Below are 26,609 nucleotides of genomic sequence, written 5' to 3' on the forward strand. Positions count from 1 at the left end.
AGCTGAAGTTTCTCTTCTCAACCAGCCTTGCACTAGTCTCCATAAATGTACTTAATTTACACAAAAATACATTTTATATGATGGGCAAACTAATCAAATTCTTTGCATAAAAGAACATTAGAACAGACTGAAAAAAGATGTGGTCAACATATTGCACTGATAGAATAATTTCCTCTAAGCCATATTCTTTAATGTACTGGAAGCATGCTTTACAAATGACTGCTTTGTTGACTAGGTGACGAGTAATATATTCAACCACAAACTACACTCACCATTTATCTTAATGACAATCCACTTCCTAGGTAACTAACCAAATTTCACAATTATACTTCACATGTCATTGGCAAACACACATGAGATCTGAAATTTATAACCTTGATTTTTTTTTTTTTTGGCCGTGCTGTGTGGCTTGTGGGATCTTAGTTCCCTGACCAGGGATCAAACCCAGGCCCTCAGCAGTGAGAGTGTAGAGTCCTAACCACTGGACCTCCAGGGAATTCCCTGAAATCTATAACCTTGAAAGAAAAAAACATGAGTTTTGGCATAAATCCCATCCATACCTGTGCTTCTGGTGATAGTTGCTTCTCTCTCTCTTGTAAAGACATTTTACAATAGGATTGTAGAGCCAAGTAGTTTTTTCTCTTCCACTTTCTGTCTAACCTATCTGCATGTTGCTTACAATAAGCAAAAAATGGATCTGCTATATCCTATATCAAAAAACAGGGGGGAAAAGTAAACATTTTTACTTCAAAGGGTCATTAAAAAAACAGTAATAGATAATATTTCCTTTTAGAAGAATAGCCCACAGTGTTGGTTATTCCTAAAATAAATTACAAAAGTAATTTTTATACATAATGATAAAAATTGCTGCTTTAGAAACTTAATCCTATATATCAAGTTCAAATTAGCAATTTTTTTTAAAGGGCCTTGTGGATTTAAAAATACTGAAATCAAATCTTAGGTATTACCATTTAGATATATTTGTTACCTAAAAAAATAATCACGGTTTAAAACAAATAAGATTTCAATAATCTTAGGTAGAACTCATCATTAAATATTAAAGTTATGCATACATAGATTAATATTATAAAACAACAGTATATCTAGAAAATACAGTACTAGCCAACACAGATAAGTAGGGTATTTCTAATTGACTAGAAATGCACAGGCAGATTCCACCTGGGACAAAAATGGATTAAGAGGGCCAGGCCTGGGGCTTCCCTGGTGGCACAGTGGTTGAGAGTCCACCTGCCGATGCAGGGGACACGGGTTTGTGCCCCAGTCCGGGAAGATCCCACATGCCGCGGAGCAGCTGGGCCCGTGAGCCATGGCCGCTAAGCCTGCGCGTCTGGAGCCTGTGCTCCGCAACAGGAGAGGCCACAACAGTGAGAGGCCAGCGTACCGCAAAAAAAAAAAAAAAAAAAAAGAAGGCCAGGCCTTGTCAATAAAACACTTTAGATAGTCCCTTTAACTCTTCATGAAACCCTAAAATCTCAGATGGAAACACAGCTCTCTCACAGTCATATTTCATTATACTACCTTAATGGGTACATTTTTTATTCATAAATAGTAGGGTACCAAAAATAAAAGAAATCTACTATCAAAAATAGAAATAAATTGTAAATATGTAGCCAAAAAAAGTAATGTGCAATGTGATTGCCAGCAAAGTAACAGGCAGTTCATTCTTTAGGTCTGTCCCAAAGAGAATAATAAAGATAAGCTATCCATGTAGGTTTTTATCTAAGTTATGTTAAAGGGTCTCTTAGTAAGGTAGGGTTTTACAGCCCAAAGAGAAATGATGACACTAAGAAAAGAAGAAACAAATGAGAAAGTACAAAAAGAGAAATCATCGTAATAATAAAACTAAAGTGTCCTTGACATTAAAAAAAAAAAAGTATATGATGCAGTTCTGTAGTGTGATATCCAAAGATGTCACAATATGGCACTGTGAACACTGTGATCACAGAATTTGGAAATATAAAAACCTGGAGATAAATCCTGGCTCCACCATTTACTGATTTTTGTGGCTTCAAACAAGTTGTGAAACATCTCTGGGTCTCTGTTAACTCATTAGTAAAACAGATTTAATAATAACCACTTCATATAGGCACACAATACAAAAACATGGGCAGGAGATTGCATTAAAACATGCGCACACACACATACACACACACACACACAGTTGCTTTCTCACAACATACTCTACATCCTGGTCACAGAATAGGCTAATGGAAATAAAGAACATATTGAAGCATAGTCAAAATGATCTGGAGAACTATTCTACTGTTTCAAAGTAGTAGGTATGGTTGAAATTGACTTATCAGAGATAGGATTCATGCTTGTATACATGAGTTAAGCATTAGGACCTAGACTCTGACTCGCTAAAAAGACCAGTCATCTCTGGTCAAAAAGGTATCTGAAGGGGACTAGGTAGCCCAATTTTTTTTTTGTTTTCATTATTTGGGATTGGGAGACAATAAACCCTAAGTCTAAGGCTAAAATGACTAAGGGATTAACCTTGTTTAGACAGTGGAATAGATATACCAAGCAAATATTAACTGTGACAGAAACCACTGTCTTCTGATATCTATCCTCTCCTTCTTCTCCTTAGTACTAGAATCTTCTGAGTTTCTACTGGGTATTTGACGACCTTGCTAGAAAATCTCTGCTCCAGACTCTCAGCATCTGGATATGGGCATGTGATAAGTTCCAGCCAATGAGGTTTGTGAAATTTCCTAACCATACCTTTGAAAGGAAATTGCCTACTCTTAACCTTTTCTTCCTTCCTTCCAATGGGGTGGAACCCAGTCAAGGTGTGATAAACCATCTCTGACCATGTAAGAAAGTGCGACAGACTAAGGGAAGATGAAGCAACAAGTAGGAAGGCACCTGGTCCCTGGAACCAAACTCCCCCAATATCAAATCAGTCTGGAATGTAGAAAGAATTCAACTTCTTCTTTAAGTCACTGGCTATTTGCTTTTGTTCAACCATTCAAAATAGTGTCCTAATTAAGGCATTGGTTGACTTGGAATATCCCTTTAACTTGCCTAGAGAAACTTTCAAGATCCTACTCCCCAATAGAAAATAGAAAGGGAAAAACATTTTTCTGAATATCTACCATGTACCAGGCACAGGTGCCTTTTTTCATACTATCTCATTTATCCTCTATAACACTACCACATGAGGTGAGTTCTATTATTTTAATATCAATTATATGGATAGAAAACTGAAAACAAGAGAGGTTAAGTTGCTGACCCAAGATCCACTGCTAGAAAGTTAAGATCTTTTTCAACCACTATCTGTCATCAGATTTACTTATGGATGTTTCCAAACAGAAATGACAAAAGCCCAACTCTGGAGATTGTGATTCAGTAGGTCTAAGGCAAAGAGTTTTAAACGTGAATGCCTTGAGAAAAAGTACCAGTAAATGTAAATGTGCAAAGGGGCCTAAAAGACGCTGGAAGATTATAAGACAAAAGTAATGATGGGGGTGGGGGGGAGGGGGGATGCGGGGTAAATGGTGGGGACTATGAGCAATGTGACAAAGTGGAATGCCCCTCAACTCAAGGTTGTCTTTTTTTTTTTTTTTTTTTTTTTTGCAGTACGTGGGCCTCTCACTGTTGTGGCCTCTCCCGTTGCAGAGCGCAGGCTCTGGACGCGCAGGCTCAGCGGCCATGGCTCACAGGCCTAGTCGCTCCGCGCCATGTGGGATCCTCCCGGACCGGGGCACGAACCCGCGTCCCCTGCATGAGCAAGCGGACTCTCAACCAGTGCGCCACCAGGGAAGCCCTCTGAGCATCATCTTTTATCTTTCCTGATCACTCTAAGACTCAAACAAGTTTTTAACACCTTTCAGGTCTCCAATGTATGGACTTTCTCTCTTCTGACTGTCCGAGAGCCCATGCACATGATTGCCCTCTTTACCTGATTATTTCATGGTCCATCAATTAATTACTTCGTTGCATGGCGCATCGATTCGCTTGTTCCTCTCTTCCTCAACTAGCTTCGCTTGACAAAACCTAAGGCACCAACTCTTCCCCTATTTTGTACCTGTACCTGAGCAGCTGAACACATTCTCAAATTAATTTGTATTCCATTTTTGTAGATAATTATTGAATAGCTTTATCTCTCAGTCAAACCTTCAATATCTCCTCCCTATTCCTAACTTGCAGATGATGACCTTATTTATTTCACTGGAGAGGGTTTCAAAGAGAGGAGAAAAGCAACAAAACAAAAACTTCCACAACCTCCAATCACCACATACCTCAACCTATCTGCATGTCTACACATATCCTCTGACTAATCTCCTGTTACTATGGATAAACTGCCCAATGTTCCTCTCTAAGGTTAACCTTCAGTTGCGATAATATCCCACCCCGTCTTCCCTACAGCAATTCTATCTCTCTTACACATTTTTTTCTCTCCACTGGCATGCTAAACATACTGTAATATCCTTTAAAAATACTTAAAAGACCTTCCTTGGGCTCCCACATGTTGTTCCACTTCTAAGCTCCTCTTAATAGGAAAAATCTAAAGACCTGTCCATATTAGCTATCTTCAATTCTATTCCATTCCTAAGTTTTCACTGACTACTCCCAACCACTCCAATAGCTCCTGTCAAGTGAAAAATGACCCTCATTTTGCCAATTCCAATGGTCATTTCTCAATCTTAATCTTACTCCTTTGACACAATTTGCTCATTCCCTCTTTGAAACACTTCTTTGAAATATCTCTCTTAGTTCTTTTCTTTACCTCACTGATCACTCCTCCTCAGTCTCCTTGGTAGATTCCTTATTTTCCCAAATTTGAATGCTGTTGAATGCTGAGGTAGCCCTATGACTGTCATCAGACCTCTTCCCATCTCCTTCTACTCTTATAACCTAGATAATTTCATCTAGTCATCTCACCATAAATACTATCTATACCCTGACAGCTCCCAAATTTATATCTGTAGCCTTGACTGCTTCCCTAAACTTCAGACTCTGATAGCCAACAACCTACCTGATCTCTCCACTTACGTGTCTAATAGGCATTTTGAACTCAACATGTCCAAAACTGTCCTCAGTTTCCTTTTCTCCTGCAACAGATCTGCTCTTCCTTCAGTCTTCTCCACCTCAGTAAACCACAACTCCATTCTGCTAGAAGATCAGGCCAGAAAGAAGTCACCCTTTTTACCCTCTCTTTCTGTTACATTCCACAATCCTTCAGCAAATACCTATAAAATTTCTCATTTCTCATTACCTCCATCCTAAAACCTGTTACAGTAAAAGTTCTAACTGGTCTCCCTGCTTTCACCCTTGCCTCCCTACTGCCTGTACTCAATACAGTTATCAGGGAAGTCCTTTTAAACATCAGTTAGTTCATATGTACTCTATGCAACTCTTATGGCCTTCCACCCCACTCAGAGTGTAAATCCAAAGTCATTCCCATATCTTTCCAGGCCCTACATGAAGTAGCTCCCTGCTACCTCTATGACCTCCTCCTCTCCTCTTACCAAACCCTAGCCCCTAACTCTGTACCAGCCGTACCAGTCTTCTTCTTGGTCCTCAAACCAAGCATGTTCCTACCTCAGAGCCTCTGTATTTCTGTTCCCCCTGCCTGTAATGCTCTCCTCTCAAATAAACATATGCTCCCTACAATTTTCCTTACATATTTCCATAAAACGTCACCTTATTAGAGAGTCCTTCTCTGATCTCCCCATATAAAGCAGCATTGCCCTACCTCCCTTACTCCCTAAATACTTTATCCTGCTTTATATTTCTCCACAATACTTACCACAATATTTTTTTTGCTAACTTTTTCACTCTCTGTCAGAGGAGAGCCCACCTGCCACTAAAATGTAAGCTACCTTAAGAGCACAGTTTGTTTTGTTCACTGTTATCTCTACAGGGTCTATAGCAGCAGTCCCCAACCTTTTGGCACCAGGGTCCGGTTTCATGGAAGACAATTTTTCCACAGACTGGGTGTGGGGTGGGGTGGAGTGGGGTGAGGGGTGTGACGGCTCAGGTGGTAATACAAGCGATGGGGAGCAGCAGATGAAGCTTTGCTCGCTCGCTGCTCACCTCCTGCTGTGCAGCCCGGGTCCTAACAGGCCACGGACTAGTACTGGTCTACAGCCTGGGGGTTGGGGACCCCTGGTCCATAGCAATGCCTAATATACAGTAGGTCAATATATCTGTTGAATAAATATACTGAATGAATGACAGTAAAAACATTAATTTGTAATCCTTAGATAGTTCAAAGGTAAGAGACAGATAGGTCAGGAAGGTCCAGCTGAAGTTTCTGATTCTTCCAGGGAACCTTCTTTCTGTACTTACACCACTTCTTGTCCATACTAGGCACCTGTGACATCTTTTACTGCCATCTTGAAAGACTGTTGAACATTTTATTGTGTTTACTATCTATCCCCACCTAGGTTGATACTGTAACTTAAAGCTATTTTTATGCTCCCTGACAAACTCCTCCACCCCATACCTAGAGTTTAGTGTCTTGCACATATGCACATGCCCTCAACCATGATTGACTGATTTTACAGAGTACTATGAAGCTTTGTTTGAATATAAATCTCACTGTTTGCTAAACAAAGTTTAGGTCACCCCCTTAACACAACTGAGTTTCAGAACATGAATTCAATAAGGACTTACTCCTTATGGTCATGTTCCACAAATACTTGCTGAGCTATAATTCTGTCAGCCCTCAGCTGCAGTGCCTTTGCAGACATTATATGACTAAATTGTTTAACATACAGCTGTAATTTATTTTTTAAAGAGTCTTGTACTCAAATCTGAAACTCCCAGATGATGAAGACCAAAGAATAAAAACAATAAATCTGAGCAAGATTTCTTAATTTCTTATTCTAGTGCTTGAAATTTCTAAGACTTTTTACAGCTGAAAATTTTAAATGCAAATTCAATGCCCAAATGCCTAGTGTCTAGATACCAAAAGAGAAAAATTAATTTGACAATGTACATATTTTGTCCTTTATATATTTCTGAACCATAAACAAAACTATGTCTATAGCTCTTCAGTATTTCTTCCTATAAAAACTGAAAGTAACCAACTTAGCTTTATTGATATCTTGTATTTGGGTTCTATCTAAGAATCTGTATTCAACTTGATCTCATTTTTGAAGCTATATTTTTCCCATTTGGCATTTATCACGTTTTCATTTTCCACTTTTATGACTTAAGTATTTTATCAATTCTTAAAACACTCATACACATTGTATGCAAAATATGGCTGTCTAAAACCAAGGTGAACTAAATTTACATTAAGTCTTTTTATGTATTTAAATTATATTTAAAAATATATAGCAGTTTCTTTATCCATCATTAAAATATTATCTTTACCTTTACCTTTTATATAAAAAATTAATACTAATCTAGCTAACAGAAAAATAAGGCTTTGTACAGGAAAGCAAAATTATCCTTTGGCATCAGATTCCACAAAAGCATTAAAAGGTATTTATGTTAAGCTGATTAAAATCTGACATATTTCTTTCTAGCACGAAAATATATATAATTTAATGAATATATAACGCTTTAAAGTATCCAATTCTACTCTTCATTTTTTAACCATATGTGTTAAAACACAGGGAGTAAACCTATGTTAATTTATTCTGCAGCTAAAGCTCAACTTATCCAATATCAGTCTAGGAAAGTCCTAATTCTCTGCTCTGCACATATTTAAGAATTACCCATCTGCATTTATTATTACAATTTATATTTCCTTACACTTAGTTGGACCATTCCAAATTCACTATTTTCAACTGTGGTTTACAATACAGATAAAAATATGCTCTTATGGTAGATATTCAATTTAGACACTGATACAAAACTCATAAAGTTAATTCAAAAATAATGATATAAACTCTTTATTAAAAACAAGACTGGTGTGTTTTTATCCTATATATTATTTATCATTTATATTATTCAAAAAGGATTTGAGGTGGCTCATTAAAATATGCAAAGTATAAGATAATTTTAATTAAGTTTTAATTATTAATTTTAAAAACTAAGCAAGGACTGGAGTGTGTGTGTATGTGTGTGTGTGTGGAAGGTGAGAGTGAATAATGGAATGAGGGGACAAAGAGGTAGGAAAAAATAAGATGAAGCCCAGACATACAGAGTATCCCTCAAAGCTCTATGTAAGATTATAGAACTAACTTGGGGCTGTGATGATAAAAGATAAAGCCAGTACTATTCAGTCTATGGAATTATTTTTTCAATGTAGAATGTTGTTTTCTTTCCTTGACTAACAGATGCTAAAGCCATACTAATGTTTGGAGTTTAGACAGGTGATCTCTTTTGACATAAAATGTACCATAAATCAAAAATAACAATAATCTTGACTAAACAATGTTCTGATTTATTAAACTGAATTCCCTTAAAAAACACAAAGTAATTGAGCCAGTATTAACTTGACCCCCCCTCTGACTGGGGTAAAAAGCCCCATGAGAAAAAAAAAGGCTTGGAAAGGAAGGACTACTGAGAAGCCAATTCCACTGTGATGAGGGAGGCTGGAAGGAGAGGGTATGACACTATTAAAAGGCAAAGACCAGAAAACAGATCAGACCCAGAGAAAAGAAGGCCCAGAATATTAGAATTCTACTCTGAAGCAAAGAAGGGAAAAACGGGAAAGGTGACATTTTTACTTGTTTTTTGTTTTAATTCATAACACCTGATTCTTCTTTTCCTTCTTTTAATAGCTGATATAAAGACTTCTTCATTTGGTCTAGGTATGAGCTACAGTGAATGGAAATAAACTGCCAACTTCTTAGGCTAGTTGTAGCAAACTGTTAGTTGCTGACCGCCCCCCCACCCCAGTCATCCCCTTCCAACATATTCCTTTCTTGTAAAATCCATTTTATTTGACACAAACTAAAAATGTCAGGTTTCACCTTCCCAACTTATCTCATTGCTAACGACGGCCATAATGACTGTTTCAATACATGACATGATGGGAAAATCTAGTGGTGTGAACGTATGAGAAAATTTTTCATTCCTAATAATAAGAGAACCCTTTCCCTTCTCTTTGGCTTTGAATTCTATAATGAAAGAACACAGTGCTAAGAGCTATTCCAGCAATATTGAGACCATGAGACAACAAGGTTAGGAACTAAAAAGAAAAATATGTTGATGCCGGTGGGAGAGAAGGATAAAATAAGACTTCATCGTTTAGCAGCTGAAACAGCCCCAGAAGTACTTATGTTTATGCCTCCTATCGTATGAGATAGTTAATAACTACTTACGCTACTGCAGTTAAGTATTCTATTACTTGCTGCCAAAAGCCTAGGTAAGATACAACATCAAGAAGATGAACCACCACAGCATTTATCTTAAAGGCCACATGCACATTGGCAGTAGACTCCAAATGTGGCAGTGAAACTTCCAGAAAATTAAAGAAGTTATTAATACAATCAGTTACATAATTCACAATATCACAAACCAATTAGTAAGCAAACACACTGCTATACCTACTGTCGAGAACTGAGAGAAAGAATTCTGTGCTGAGAAATAGGCTCATCAACATTCCCAGTTAATACAAAAGAAAAAAAATCAGTAAGGCTTTCAACAACAACAAAAATGTAAAAAGCACACATCAGCAAAAGGAATAATAGTATGAATCAAAATAATTTTGTCCAGGTACGTAAGCATCTAATAATATGGCTTACACAGAATGTTTAGAGGAGTGGACATTCTGTATATATTCCAAATAAATCATATTTCTTACAGTCAAACTTCAAATAAAGGTTAAATAAGATTCTTAGAGAAGTACCAAAGTGAAAGTGATCTATTTGCTAACACACGCTTTAACAGGTAACTGAGCTGGGGTAGCAGTGAACATCAACTTAAGCAAACCAAAGAGATAAAGAGACACGTTTATGAATAAAGTTATTCCAATACCACAAGAAAATGTGCCAAGGAAATATTCTCAGTCCATGCCCGTAGATAAATGGGAAATCAAAACAAGGAAAAATGGGAAATCAAATATGCAAGGTACTATACTTAAAATGATGGTTTGAAAACTAATTTTACCCTGGAATTCTTTTTTAAATAAAATCTTAAAAAAGATCTTAAATGCTAAACAGCTGACCAAATAAAAGCTGAATGACAAAAGAGATATTGCCCCTCAACTTGTATTTTAAGCACTGAGGATACAGTGAAAAATAAAAAAGAACAAAAAAATCCTTGTGCTCATGAATCTATATCCTAATGAAAGTGACAGACAATAAACAAGATAAATAAGAACCATATATATTATCACACACCATGATCAAGTGGGACTCATTCCAAAGATGCAAGGATTTTTCAATATCTGCAAATCAATCAATGTGACACACCACATTAACAAATTGAAAAACAAAAACCATATGATTGTGACTTCCCTGGTGGCACAGTGGTTAAGAATCTGCCTGCCAATGCAGGGGACACAGGTTCAAGTCCCAGTCTGGGAAGATCCCACATGCCACGAAGCAACTAAGCCCGTGCGCCACAACTACTGAGCCTGTGCTCTAGAGCCCGTGAGCCACAACTGCTGAGCCTGCATGCTACAACTACTGAAGCCCGCGCACTTAGAGCCCGTGCTCCGCAACAAGAGAAGCCACCACAATGAGAAGCCTGTGCACCGCAACCAAGGAAGAGCAGACCCTGCTCACTGCCAACTAGAGAAAGCCCAGGCGCAGCAACAAAGACCCAACGCAGCCAAAAATAAATAACAAATAAAATTAATTTATTTTTAAAAACCCATATGATCATCTAAATAGATGCAGAAAAGGCTTTTGACAAAATTCAATGTCTATTTATGATAAAAACTCCTCAGAAAGTGGGCACAGAAGGAATGTACCTCAACATAATAAAGGCCATATATGACAAATCCACAGCTAACATCATACTCAATGGTGAAAAGCTGAAAGCATTTCCTCTGAGATCAGGAACAAGATAAGATGTCCACTCTCAGCACTTTTATTCAACATGGTTTTGGAAGTCCTAGCCACAGCAATCACAGAAGAAAAAGAAATAAACAGGATCCAAATTGGAAAAGAAGAAGTAAAACTGTCACTGTTTGCAGATGACATGATGTTATACATAGAAAATCCAAAAGACACTACCAGAAAACTACTAGAGCTATATTAGATAGTGGTTAGGTATTTTTAAAAGGGAAGAATAAAGCAGGAAAGGGGAACAGAAAGTGTCATGGGAGGTAGAGGGTTGTAACTTTAGACCAGTGAGTAGTAGACATGGAATGAGGACCCGAAAAAAGTGAGGGAATGAGCCACGTGAGGGAAGAGCAGCCCATGCAGAGAAACAAGTACAGAGGCCTAGAGTAGGAGCTCACCTGGCCATTCATTAAAGGAGCAGCAAGTAGGCCAATGAGGCTGAATGAGGGGAAATGATGAAGTCAGAGAGGTAATGTGAAGCCAGATCACACAGAATCTTATAAATCAGCAGAGAAACTGGCCTCTAGTCTGAATCAGACAGAAGGCCACTGAAGGGTTTTGAGCAAAGGAGTGACCAGATCTGACTTAGATTTTAATGGGATAATACTAGCTGCTACTGAAAATGTCCTCTATTCTCTGGAAAAGGATTGGCAAACTATGACCTGAAAGCCAAATCTGGTGCTGCCTGTTTTTGGAAATACAGTTTTATTTGAACACAGCCATGTTCATTTGTTTATGTATTGTCTATGGCTGTTTTCATAATCAATGGCAAAGTTAAATAGTTACACAAAAGCCATAGGCCCACAAAGCCTAACATATTTACATCTGGCTCTTTGTAGTAAAAAATTGCCACCCTCTGCTCTAGCAAGGCAAGGGTAGAAAGAGTTAGGAGGTTGTTATATTAATCCAGGTGACAAAAGATGACAGACTAGGATAGCAGCAATGAATGTGGTAAGAAGAATTTGGACATATACTAGATATACTTTGAAGACAGGATATGCTAATGGATTAGATGTGGAGTGAGAGAGAAAGTGAGCTGAGTAACTCTCATAGAGTTCATCCAGAATAATTTTTAAAATAATGCCTAACAGCCACATAAAGGTATCACTGAAGATCTGATATAAAATGTCTAACTTTAAGTAACATAACTTCTTGATGAATTCATTTAAAAAGTTTTTGATCCACCACGAGCCATTCCTATCCATCCTGGTTCTAGTAATATTAAGGCATCAGTTCAACAGCTAAAGATCTAATTTGAGCCTTTGAAATTTAATCCATGAATGATTTCAATGCATTATCAAAGGCTGTGGGGAAAAAATCGATAAATTATCTTACATGTTTCAAAGAGAATTTTTTACATGGTAACAAATTATAACAATGTTCATAGTACCAAAATCATACTTTATCATACTACCATACTACCATATGGTTTAAATGAAATATAAGTAACCTTAAGTCAACTATACGATGTGAACCATAATAATATAAGTTTCAGTCATAACTGAGCCTGTGCTATAGCTCAGTTTTTTTTGTTTTTTGGGTTTTTTTTTTTTTTTGCGCTACACGGGCCTCTCACTGTTGTGGCCTCTCCCCATTGCGGAGCACAGGCTCCGGACACGCAGGCTCAGCGGCCATGGCTCACAGGCCCAGCTGCTCCACGGCATGTGGGATCCTCCCGGACTGGGGCACGAACCCGTGTCCCCTGCATCGGCAGGCAGACTCTCAACCACTGCACCACCAGGGAAGCCCTATAGTTCAGTTTTAATAATAATATGCTGTAACATAACATGGTTAAATATTCTAAATAATCTAGAATTTTCACAAAGTGGATCAAAAAGAATAGAAACTTCAAATGCATTCTCACCAGTAAGATAAAGTACTGTCAGAAGGCTATAAAAAAACATGAAAATATGCTAAGGTGTATGATGTCATTGGATGAAACTGAGGTACTTATTCTCTTTTTCAACCTTTCTTTTACTGCCTATATAAAACAGCCATTAAGAAGTAAGAAATCCAGGCTTCTCCAGCTGTTCACTGAGATTTATCTGATCTTGAGTCTTACTTGTATTGTCTCTCTGCACTTTTGCTCACCATCTTGAGTTACAGCCATGACTAATCCACACAACCCTATTTTATAATTGTACCTCTATGTCTACCAAACAGCTGTGAAAATGCTCAGTGTTCATTTAGTACCCTTCAATTAAAGTACAACTCATCAGAATCAGAGACTGACACAAAAACAGATTTATGTACCCAAAATATAATTTCAATAGGATCCCTATTTTGATAAAATATATCCTTCGAAATTTGCTTAACAAATTTTCTTCATCAGATTATCTTTTTTACTTGTTTCCTGTCTATGAAATAAATGGAATAAGATGAAAGCCCAACATAAAAAACATATTTTTACATGACACTGAAAATTTACCCAATAAAAGATGGAACATAACATATATACATAACAATATATCCCAAATATAAAGTAAGAACTACAGAATACTCAATTACCTGCCTATATAAAGTGCTTAAAGAATCAACAAAACTTGCTCTCTCTCTCCTTACAGTATTAAAATGTTTTGAAGACCCCAAAGAGCTTATGTGAGTTATATTTATAGATAGCATATTAGAAGTTAAAATTGAGTATTTTTTAAAATAACAATAAAGCCATTACATGTTAACAAAAATAACATTTTTATGAAAAATACTATAATTTACACACAAAAAAAATTTAGTGAGAAGAGTGGTACTGTTTTACATTTTTACAAACCTCTTTAATATCTCGATAGTGGACATTAAAGAAGATAGCTAAATAATCTCTAGAAATCTCCACTATTACATTAGGAGAATATTAGGAGCAAAAAAAAGTATATACTATTTTAATACTGTTATAAAGACAGTTTTGACCTCAAAGACCTTGAAAGAATATTAAAGAGTCCCGAATACATACTATGAAAACAACTGACTGCTTAATGTAAATTTCTGGTAGGAAAATTTTAGAATTAAAAATAATTGTAAAGAAATAGAAATGCAAATATTGAAGACTGAAGACAGGGTAATGATTTTATTTAAAGAGTAACAGAGCAAGGTTATTACTCAAATATAATTTCAGATTCTCATATAAAATATGCTGACATTATAATGCTTTAAAACACCTTGAATTATGTTTCATTTTATCTGTCAGATTTCACTATAAAATTTTTAACATGTTTTCTAAATGTCTGGTTAGGTTTAAGACTGAAGAAACTCATATATTGTTTACTCTTAAAGCTTTAGATCTGTGATCTAGACAAAGATTTTAAGAATAAACTCGTAAATTTATTTTATGATGCATACCTGGTTGTAGGATATAATGAAGTCATGAGAAGTCTCATGAACATATTCACCAACTATGGATTTAAATCAACCTACCTCCTCTGCTGCTGCCTCTGAAAGCAGACCTTCCTTCTGAGCGCAGGTCACGTGAAAATAGGCTCTGCACATCCCTGCATCACAGCTAATGCAAACTCCAGTTCTAGCAAAACGAGGGTCTTCACAGAAGCTACACTCCTACAATGGAATAACAGGAAAAGTCTCAGAGCAAAAATATTTCCAGAACAGAAACTGCATTCTCATACAAAGCATCTACAAAATACAAATAGTGAACCAACAGTATATCAATACAAACAATAACTATAGGCAAGTATTTGCCTGCTAAAAACCTGCTAAATTGTGAAAGATTGCCAGTAGACAACTAAGGAAGAACGGCTTAATAAATGTATTCTACGTAAGTTAAATGAGAAACATTTTTTTAAAAATTAAAAAGTTTCAAGAGACACTAAAAACATCATATTAATACTATAACAGTTAGTGAGTACCTACTTGGTATACAGCACCAAACTGATATATCAGCAATGAATAAAAATAACAGGAACAGGACTCTGAGTACAGATGTGAAAACATTCCCAACACCTGACACTCTACTGCCTAATTATGGGTCTTTTTCCACCAACAGTAGTATATGTATGGTAAAAATTCCAGCAAATAGTAATCTAAACATGAAACCAAAAAACTGAGAAAGAGAGAGAAAGAAAAAAGATAGAAGGAGAGGGGGTCAGAGAGGGAGAAATGGAGAAATTAAACTATTTAAAGGATGTCAATACTATGAACAGAATCAAATTGTTTAGGATAGTCCCTTGACTAATTTAACGTAGTATGATGAAATTGGGCAAGGGATTTCAAAGTGAACACAAAAAATTTCCAACAATGAAGTCTCATAAGACAGTACAACAATCTAATAAAGAAAATAGAATCTTCCTCAATTGCTTGAATCATTTAAAATGCAAGGGAATGGGCTTCCCTGGTGGCACAGTGGTTGAGAATCAGCCTGCCAATGCAGGGGACACGGGTTCAAGCCCAGGTCTGGGAAGATCCCACATGCCACGGATCAATTAAGCACATGTGCCACAACTACTGAGCCTGCGCTCTAGAGCTCGGGAGCCACAACTACTGAAGCCCACGTGCCTACAGCTTGTGCTCCACAACAAAGAGAAGCCACCGCAATGAGAAGCCTGTGAACCCAACGATGAGTAGCCCATGCTCGCCACAACTAGAGAAAGCCCACGCACAGCAACGAAGACCCAATGCAGCCAAAAATAAATAAATCAATTTAAAAATAAGTAAATAAATAAAATGCTAGGGAACTAAGCAACTGAGAACACAGGGGAGAAAGTAATCAGGAGGAGGAAATGGATAGACAATGTGATCTAGAGAGCTATCCCAGATATAATTCACAGCACTGGGTTTGATTTTGCAGATGAGCTAGAGAGTACGTAATTTTTTGACTCCATGTCCCAGTAATACTTCAAAACAAAAGCAGGTGATAATGAAAATAATCAGCTAATAATTATACATTTAATGACTCTCCTTTTCAATCCAGAGGTCACTGCTGGTCTCAGTTATATGAAGTAATATCTGGTTACTGTTCTTTAATTGCTTCTAGATTTATATTTATGGTAAAAACATGTGCTTAATGAAAAAGTTGGAAGCTACTCCCTTCTAGACTCTGTGCTCTTGAATTATAAAACTGCCCTCAAAAGGTAGTAACTTCCATTTCCAACACTGGTGGACCAGGTAATTTGTATTAGTCCTACTCAACTAGAAAATGTGGACAAATTATTTTGTTAATTATAGCTTAAAGGCATTTAAGAGAGGTAACAAGATAGTGTACAATTACTTGAGCACCAGGAAAGTTAAGTTCAATACTAGGGCCTGGAAGCTTTACCTAATTCTGGAGAGGGAAGCTGCAACCTCCCAAACTAAAGCACAAGATTATTCGAGGGTAGAAGGTGACAGATGGGGATGGTGTTTAAAGCCCGAAGAGGATATTCTGGATATTAACAGCAGAAACTGTGAAATTTTAAAAATTTTAAATCAGAATTTTCCAACAATCTGTACGTTTCCCACCCCACCTTTAATATGTTACTAATGCTCTTTAAGAGTTTTCCTTCCCAACTGCCCAATACATAGTAATGGAAAGAGAATATATCATTGCCTAATTAGTTCTAGTATTCCGAAGATGTTTGCAATAATTATATACTTAAGTTTAAATTCATAAGTGAGTAATCTTATCACTTATAATCCTAAAACTCAGTCATAATTAAAAACCTATTTATAAACTATGGAGGATGAGGATCATTTGCTAGTAAAAAAAAAAAATTCTGTTGGCCTTCTGCAGTGGAAGTAAAATAATGGGTGCTTCTTGTACTCTTTTCATAATTTTAATAAATTCCACTTCAAAAGTAAAGTCAGAAATTAAGCTTGTATTTGATCCAACTGATTAAAAATAAGGATGTAGTCTGAGAATTCATTATGCACTAAGCAGTGTGCTAAATACGAGGAAAACAGCAGTGGCATTAACTACCATTTTACCTCACAAGTTATACAAATATATAGAAGAATTTATACATTATTGGCTCTCTGGGAAAATTACTATCAATACTAAATGATTTAGTGCTAACTGCTCTCCAATAGCACAATTAGTAATAAGCATTTCTGTAGTCAACCATGATATTAGTAAAAAGTCATGTAAACTAACAAGTAAAAACTTTCTCTTAGACAATCAAAAACACTTTGTCTTACCTTGGCACCATATTTGGAATAGTTCATTTCTGTTAGTGTTACTGGTCGCAATTTGTCAATATCTCCAAAGGCTACACCAGGAACATACAGGGCACAGACAATGTGAACCCATCTATAAGGAGAAAAGATATGATTTTGCTATCAGACCTTCGGAAAAAATGCCCACAGGAAAATAAATGTAAAATTATGTGTCATCTCAAATAACTACTCCAAGAATTTTATGATCAGATTTCAAAATCTCAGACACACAACTAAAGAATATGGAACACCTATACAATGATATCATTTATAGAAAAAGGGACTGCAATAAACGTTACTTTTCCAGCAGCTTAGCCAAAGGTGAGAGTTAACATCTATAATTGCCTTTCACTTAAAATTCATCACACTTTGCACTTATCTGTTATTCTTAAATATTTGCACAAAACCACTATTCCAATGAAACATCATTTTCATAGGCATGGAAAGGTATTCACATTCATTATTTTAAGCACTCTGAGAATTAAGGATCCTAATTTGAGACTTGTGAAGTTACTCTGCATAAATCACATAAAATTGCTCTTTCCTGGTACTTTTTCCTAAAAGCTACTAGATAATCCTTAAGGACATATTTTAAAACAATTTTTGGTGTGCATCTTAACTTTATTTCTTCTCAGGTTGAAACTGATTGCTAGAAGATGGTACAGAACAGTTGTAATAACATAAGAAAGTCATATTTCATTCAACTTATCTGTTCACCATACAACCTATGTACTAAAACATATGTGCCCCACATATATTTTTTGAAGTCTGAATGATGCTACAACACTAAACAAAGAATGCTCAGTTTCAGTATACTAAACAGAAAAAATAAATAGGAGTTGATTCTAATTCTATTTTTTAAAAACTGCTCTGAACATTTTAAAAATATATTAGGCACCCTGTTTGCTTACAATCAAACAAAACACAGGACCACTAGATTTTGAAATGTAAACAGATCTATATCACTTCTGCAAGAGACAGGGTAAAAATGAGATGGCAAATATCTCTTAACCTTGTGAAAATATTAACAACAAATTTTGCTTTAGCACAGCTTGAGAGGCTATCATTGCTACATGGTTCTGTTTTGTGATGCATTATGAGTTTTAAAGAAATAAGACTAAGAATCACTTTATAGATGTACTGGGGAAAATAGTTACAAATCTTCAAAAATTATCTTTTTTTATTGGGAAAAAACTCCAAGGTTTTGTGATTTTTCTTGATAAAATGTTTTAATCCAACCTCCCAAATGCATCCTGCGGAGTTCAATATAAAGATACACATCTTCAACAAGCAGCTGCTTTCTCAATTTAATTTGCACAGTTTTCTCATGCTCCACTGGTGTGTTAAATGCTGCTGTACTCTGTACAAGTTCATCTTTGATAAACCCAACAGCTGGCTGCTTGCTTCCTACTGACCTTCTTAAAATGTTTTAGTACAAGTCACACAGTACTACAGATTTAAACTGCCATTTCAGTGTGATTGGCACACAAGCGTATCATTTCCCCCAACCACTCATGTGAGGATGCCAACTTGACTCTTTATTAAAATACATATCAAACAGCTGAGACAATTTTGGTCCTTTTTAATATATATTGTATATAGTTTTTTGTTCATTTGTTTAGCTGCACATACTTTAGAACCTTTTAATTAAGACAAACTGAGAAATCAAAAAGGAATAATTTTCCTTGTTACTTTACCATCCATTCTGCTTGGAGCTATGAAGACAGATGTTGATTAGGGAAAGGAGCAGAAAACAAGCATCCCATAAATCCACGAAAAAACAAAGAGTCAGAATTGTCAGTCTAGCATAGAAGCTATTAATAGATTCTTTTAAATTTACATATTTTAATAAAGCAAACTAAGTAGAAAGCTACTTCTCAAAAAACTCATTTCAGAATGGGAACTATATTCATCAATCAAATTTGATTTTGAAATGTCTTGTATTTGTAGTGCCTTTATAACATATTAAAAAATTCACTTCCAGGATGTTATTTTCATTCCTTCATTTATTCATTCAGTAATTAATTACTAAGTGTCTACTAGGAATGAAGCACCATGCAGGACGTTTGGAAGTTACAATGACTTATGTGAAATGTTTGCAGCATAGGGTGTGGTACCCTATTATATTAAAGTATGTCTAATACTTCCTATAATCAGGTTTTTAATATCATTAACACAGGATAAAACACTCTCCCTAAGAAAAAAATAAAAATTTAATGATAAGAATGTGCGGATGGTCTTCTCACATTAAATCACATCATCTTCTATTGTAGAATTTGTAGCTCCCATCAGAAACAGAGGGGGGGGAAGTCTAATTAGACTACATAATAGAAGTCAATTTCAAAACCTTTTTCATTCTTTCCATGCATTGTTCTTTCTTTTCATCTGTTTTGCATTTTAGCTACAATACTAAATAGCTTGTCAAATTTCTTGGCTTTTTTTGCCTTGATTCAAGCTAGTATTACATGCTTCAAACTATATCAAGACCTGTAATTTCCACACTAGCCTACAGGTGAGCGTGAACATCAACACAAATAAAATGTTCAAACAGTATAGAAAAAACTTGCCAGGCTGCACCATGAAGGAAGGTGTCTACATACATGTAAGATCCACAGAAGTCAATACAAGTATCTCCCAGTAAAACTAAACGGTTAAAGAGGCCTCCCTTTTCTTCAGAAAAACTTTCCAAGTTATTTTGTGGACTATGTATTAGTACATATTATATATTAGTGTGATAAGAGAGCTACTTTATAGTTGCTTTTCAATAGAAATTTCAAATTACTGACCAGAAAAAAGGTAAAATAAACGCTCTTCCCTAAAACGAAGCTCTGTGTTTTCCAAAGCTGCCATACTTATTCACAACAATTTATCACCATAAATTTCAAATCTCAGGACTAAAGAGTTACTAAGAAAGAATTTATGCAGTTGGTATTCTATGATTACCTTAAGTAAGTAGAATAATATTGGTAATAAAAATCACTAGTAGTAGCAGTAGCAGAACTAAGGAGATATTTATTAAAACACTTACTAGACTCCAGAAACTACACTGCTTACAGAAATCATCTCATTTAATTCTCTCAAAAGTGCTAGGAAACTGAGGCATAAAATGGTTAAATCTAAAATCACAGTAAGAAAAGACTAGAATTCAAATATAGGTGGTCCAACCTGAAAGTACATGCTTTTCATGTTGTACTAAATTCCCTAATTCTAGGCCAAAGTCACTACAAACATAAAATAATGCTCATGTCCACGATACAGACCAGAGACTCAAGTCAATACATCAAATAATTTGTTACATATTTATTTTATTTGGGGGATGAGCTTATGTCAGACAAGAGGTAAGATTTTTAGTCATTTTTCCTAAACATCAACACAGGGTTCTCTTAAGATTCCATGGTAGACCCTATGCAATCCCAGCAATCTTGTATGGCAATACTTCTCAAGGCCCTGTCCACCAATTGAGGTAAAAATGAGAAAAATAAGAAAAATATTTTTTACTTTACTAAAAAAAATTTATTAAAAAAAAAAAAAAAAAATTTATTAAATTTAAAAGACTGTCCTTTATTTTGGGATAAAATGTATCCTATCCTTTTCAAGATGTTAATATGAAAAATAATGGTGATAATTTGTATAAGTTATTTTGTTATTCTTGTTAAAATATTAAATGTTTCATAAAAATACTGAAATATACATATGTGGCAAAATAAAAAAATTGAGCACCCCCTCTTACATGGGGGAGGAGGGTAAGTAGTGATCCATAAAATATAAAAGGTTAGAAACTACTCTTATACATCAGTCACCCATCCTAGTTGGTAGTCTCCTTAGAAAAAAAACATGAAAGATGCCAACGCTATGATGATGACAACTGCTCAAATGTGGTAACAAAGATGAGTGTGAATATAGTGAAAAGAACATAGGTCTTTGTGCCAGTTATCAATTTATTGCCTCTCAGCCCAAATCCACCCTTCAATATCTACTCTGCAACAATGAACAGAATCCCTTCAGCATTTCTCCTTTACAGTAAGCATCATATCATACTAAGCTGTCTCAGTAGGGAGTGGTAGAAGGCACTGTAGGAGGAAGGGGCTTCTCTGCAGGATGGGAAGAGGACATCCGCCAGTGCTCTGCCCCACCACATGCATCGTCCCTCAGTGACCCTGCAGGCCCAGGCTGGAGATCACTTTTCTGTGGGCCTCTCAACACAGACACCATACACTCCAGGCTTTGAACCACTGCCCAGCCACCCACTTGCCAAGAACTGTAGACTAGGTAGTGACCCAGGCAAACCATCCAACTTCTCTGCCATCCAGTAGGCTGGAACTACAGTTTCTCTAACAAGGCCTGAACCCCAGCCTTGGGGAAGGTGCCTTCATTCCAAGTTTGTCATTGCCTGGATACTCTCCCTCAGCCCTACGGTATTATTCTTTAGAGTTCTTTTATATCTTATGGTTACTGTTTATCATAGCTTAGTAATTCTTTACACTAAACATCTCCTTTTAAAATCACTGTATGGGTTCTGTTTCCTGATACACGCTTGAAGTCAAACAGATCTGAGTTCAAATTTAACTATGGACTTGTTCAAATTAAAACTATGTAATGATCTGAGCCTTAGGTACTACCTATAAAATAGGAAGCTTCACCATCTCTCTTATCATATGGTCATTACTAAGATTAAATGGGATTATGGGTTATAAAGGCAAATGCAGATCCTCGATAAATGATCTTTTCTCCTCCCTGCCCTGATCTGTAGCCTCCTGTCTTTTTACTCTATGCCAAAAAGACACAAAGAAGCAATCAAATGAAAGTGTGTAACTCAGAAAATCATAAATAGAAAAATAGTCAGAAGCATACTCATTATAAAGCAGGCATATTAACCCAACAGAATTATGACATCAACCTTCCAGCATCTGTCTCCTTGAAAATTCCATCCTGATTGGGACATAGTTCACAGCTAGGGGAAACACCACATTTACAGGCATCACAAAACCAAGGTTCAGTGGAGTTTTCAGAAGCTGAACTCATAATAGAGTCACTCTCTCCATCAACTCCATAACAACCTAAAAGAAAAAGAAAGAGTATAATTAAATAGAGTTTAGTTTTTAAACTCACATTTATAAAGTTACAAAAGAAAAAGGGAAAGGAAGTAAGAGAAAAATTCTGAAAAATTAATGGTTTATAAGAATATTAAAGTCAAAACACAGAAGTGAAATCATTTTATAAAAATATTTTTTCACCTACCATAGTATATGCAATGAAATAAATGACTCTTTAAGATAATTTTAGACCTACTGGAAAGCATTACAGAAGGAGGAAATTTTAAGGTTCTTTAAAAATTTTTTTAATTAAAAAAATATATAAAAATATGCGTTTTCATTAAAAAGAAATCAGAACTATTTAGTCTATGAACTATTAATTAGTAAATATTTTTGAGCTCCCTTTGTACTGAACACATATATAAAAGACCATGATCATGCAAAACATACAAACAAAATGCCTCTGATCTAATTTTGGAGGTGGCAGATTAAAACACAAATTCATACAACCACAAATGCGAAGTTAGTATTAGTAAAAGGAAAATAATACAGAAACACGCACACACATAAATTAAGGCTATAGAACAATTTGAATAGTTCAGACTAGAGTTAGACAAGTGAGTTCTATTCACAGCTGAGCCAGTCTAGAACTATACAAGGTATTTGATCTTTTTAAACATTTATAATTCTTCTATCTTCTGTAAAAATGTATCCATAACTGAAATGAATGAAAAGAGAATGCTTTTTCCTCCTTTCATTCACTGATAACTCGATATTCTGAGGGTTAAATTATTTAAGCAGCTAATGTGATTTAAAAAATTTTAAATATCCTCATGAACATACCAAACAAAGAAGATAATGTAGCATAGTTCTTTACATTTTAGAGTAGGACATCAACCATTATTGATGGCTTGTAATAAAGAGTACCTCCCTGGTGACTACAATAGTCATGACTCCTAAATTGTTTTCTTTTACCTAAATAGTGCTGGATATACCACAAACTTCATATTATCTAACTTTTTTTCCAGAAAGGAAGACACTGCCCTAATGACAAAACATACTTAAGAAAAATAATTTAATGTATATGTAGTAATTTAAAAGATTACAATCTTATTCTAGTTCCAATGTATGCCCCATCATCTTTAGGCTTGGGCATTTCTCTGATATCCTAAGACACATTTATTTCCTGTCAAGACAGGTCACTTCTACATACAGCCTATAATCAACCTTCCCAGGATACTTTTCACCAGGTTTATTCTAAGAGGGTAGTCTTAGTGCCAAACTCGAAAGGGCACTAAGTACCCAAAGTACCCTTCAATAAACTGAAGCCATTAAAAAAACCACTATGAGAAACATATATAAGTAACAAGCATCTCTCAAAAGGACTCACCATGTAGGTAAGTTTATATGCATCCAATGTAAGATCATGTGATTACTGAAACTGGTTATACACTACACAGACAACAGGAGCCTGTTGAAAAGCATCTTCACATAACCACCAAAGACATCCAAGTTAAAAAAAATAAATAAGTATGTAAATAAATACTGAGTTGAACAAGTCACCCAGAAAGAAAAAGAACCATACACATTAATAAATAATTTTAAACTACCAACATTAATTTACTAGATGTCGTTAATAGGTCAACAGTCCTGCATAAGTATTTTATTCACACAGTAGTACCACTCCATATAGATTATATTAAAATATCGTAGTAGGCAGAAAACTAAAAAGTTGTTTGCAACTGTGATTTACATAAGCTGCCTCACGCAAATCCCTTAATTATTGTCAAGTTTATGTTATTCAAAGGCTTTATAATGGTGAAACTTAACATAATCTGAAAAGTCATACGAAAGAATGCCAGAGAAAAGATTTTAAAGGAGCTAGACTATCATGCACAAGATAAGAAAAGGAATCAAACTATTAATTTCTTTAATATAATTAAATTGTGCTTGGTAATAAATATCAACTTCATCACTTCTGTTTAGATATACATTTTTTAAATGATAAATTATAAAATGAAAAAGAAATAAAATTTTCTTCTGGGAGTAGCTATTATTAACCATCACCAATAGAAGAATATTCTTCAGTAAAGGTAACAGTAAGCAAAACATTTTATTCAAAAAAATCATAAAACAATAAAAACAGTCAATTTGATTTCTCAAAAGGTTATGCAATACTACAAAGAGAAAAGTCTATTTTCTTTACAAAATAATATTCCTTCGAGGCAAATTCTTTCATTTGTATTCACACAAAGTCCCAAGACAATAAAACCCCCAAGTGACTATCCATTTTATTCATCTCATTCACCAATATCAAGGTAAATCACAGCAGTTCACTCTTTTAGAATAAAGCAGTTTCAATTCTAATTTTTAAAGAATATACCACACACCTGACAAACACCTGCATAATGATTAAACCACCTACAAACAACCTGAGAAGTGATTTCAACCTAGGAAATTCCTACTTTGTAACCTAGCAGACTGGTATTATATAAGCACAAAGAACAAGCAGCAAGTGGATAAGTATTTCTTCTTCAGCTTCACTGCCCTTGAAAAATAATCCACACTGTGTTATTACCTTTACGGAGTTCTTTACTTGCCACTTTTCCCCTATTTCTCTGCCATACCTGTTGGGTTTACTGAGCTCTAGAACAAAGTTCTAGCATTTATATCCACTCTAATCCATTTTAATTAATGACTAAATACATTTTTAAATATTTTTTCTTCCATAGACAAAAGAATTTAAACTACCATAAAACAAGGTTTATTCTCTTCTACCTAATTTTGAGTAAAAGATGCAAAAAGTACACTTTCAATATGATTACAGAAAAAAAGTCTTTTATATGGGTAAACATATAAAATAAAAAATTTATAGATATATAAAACCTATTTCATATAGGTTTTTCATGTTTTTAAATGGGTAAACAGAGAAAACATGGTTCTATGACTGTCTAACAATCAACCTCTGGGTAGTACATGCAACTTATACAAATCATATTTAATGCAAAATAATATAAAATGTGCTTACAATTGTTTTGAGTTATACAAGAATACGTATAACCCAAATTAGTAGAAATATTCCCATTCAGCCTGGCATGGGAGATCAAAAGACCTACAGTCTTCTACTTTCTAGCTATGTAGCTGTACACAAACCACATCTCTAAGGCTGAGTTACCTCATCTGCAGTAAGTATTTAACATCTATTCTAACTACCTCTCAGTATAGAAAATTAAAAAACAGGAACAAAAAATTTGCCATTTTGAAATTTAAAACATTTTTCTGTACTTAACATCCTATCACTAGAACTCTGATTACAAAACCCACTAAAATAAAAGATTTTAAATTGAGTAATATTGTTGTTTATGAGAAAAGAACTTATAACATGCATGATACCTGTCACAAATATATCCTAAAGCATAAAAGAGCAAAAGTGCCTGCTCACATATAAAGTCCAAATGGTTATAACTTGAACATACTTTACTACCCAATAAACACTCATAAGAATATATTTTTGCATATGCTAAGAAATAAAAATAGTCTAGGGCTAGGCTAACAGCAGACTGAAAAATAAACAAAGGGGGGAAAACATCTTAGTAGACCTTATTTAATGCATTGCTGGCAAGTGTGCTACCTAATGCTCTGTCATGTACTATGACATGTAGGTGACATTTTTCTTCAGACAGTACAATCAGTACATCAGGATAACTGACATCACAGTCAGGGGTACCCTACTATTACAAGTCAGTTACAAGATCTTGTCACAAAGGTGCTTATACTAAGTGACAAGCTGCAACCCAAACAAAAAAGAAATTCATCTACACTTAGATGAAATAAGTACTCTGAAAAATAGACAGTTATACATTTAATAACCACATTTGGAAAACTATCTTTTAGCAAAATCTCAACTTAAAAACTTACCTAGGACTTCCCTGGTGGCACAGTGGTTAAGAATCCGCCTGCCAATGCAGGGGACATGGGTTCGAACCCTGGTGCAAGAAGATTCCACATGCCGTGGAGCAACTAAGTCACTGCGCCGCAACTACTGAGCCTGTGCTCTAGAGCCCATGAGCCACAACTATGGAGACTGCGTGCTGCAACTACTGAAGCCCGTGTGCCTAGAACCCATGCTCTGCAACAAGAGAAGCCACTGCAGTGAGAAGCCCGTGCACCGCAATGAAGAGTAGCCTCCTCTCGCTGCAACTAGAGAAAGCCCGCGCACAGCAAGAAAGACACAACACAGCCAAAATTAAAATAAATTAATTAATTAATTAATTTTTTAAAAAACTTACCTAAATTATAATTACTTAAGCCATAAGTATATTTTTTTTAAAAAGGGAAAAAAGAAAAAGAAATGATAAAGCAAATACACAAAAGCACTAACTATGGTAGTCTGGATATTAGGACTGTTAGAAATGTTTTATCTTCTCTGTTCTATAGTTCTCACATTTTATTTACTATTCATGCAATATATTATGAAGGAGAATTAGCTTTCTCTAAAATA

General features: G+C 35.4%; 1 protein-coding gene across 1 annotated transcript in view; it reads right to left on the reverse strand.

Annotated features, from left to right (window-relative positions):
• Positions 1-26,609, reverse strand: part of PHF14 (PHD finger protein 14) — a 208,501-nt gene that overhangs the window by 157,273 nt on the left and 24,619 nt on the right. Inside the window, exons 5-8 of the mRNA XM_065883552.1 lie at positions 21,973-22,132; positions 17,058-17,169; positions 14,349-14,486; positions 561-707 (exon numbers count right to left, since the gene is read on the reverse strand). Of these exons, the coding sequence (XP_065739624.1) occupies positions 561-707; positions 14,349-14,486; positions 17,058-17,169; positions 21,973-22,132 (557 nt within the window). The remainder of the gene's footprint in view (positions 1-560; positions 708-14,348; positions 14,487-17,057; positions 17,170-21,972; positions 22,133-26,609) is intronic.

This window comes from Phocoena phocoena, chromosome 9 (genome assembly GCF_963924675.1).
Source record: "Phocoena phocoena chromosome 9, mPhoPho1.1, whole genome shotgun sequence".
In the NCBI taxonomy this organism is placed as follows: domain Eukaryota; kingdom Metazoa; phylum Chordata; class Mammalia; order Artiodactyla; family Phocoenidae; genus Phocoena; species Phocoena phocoena.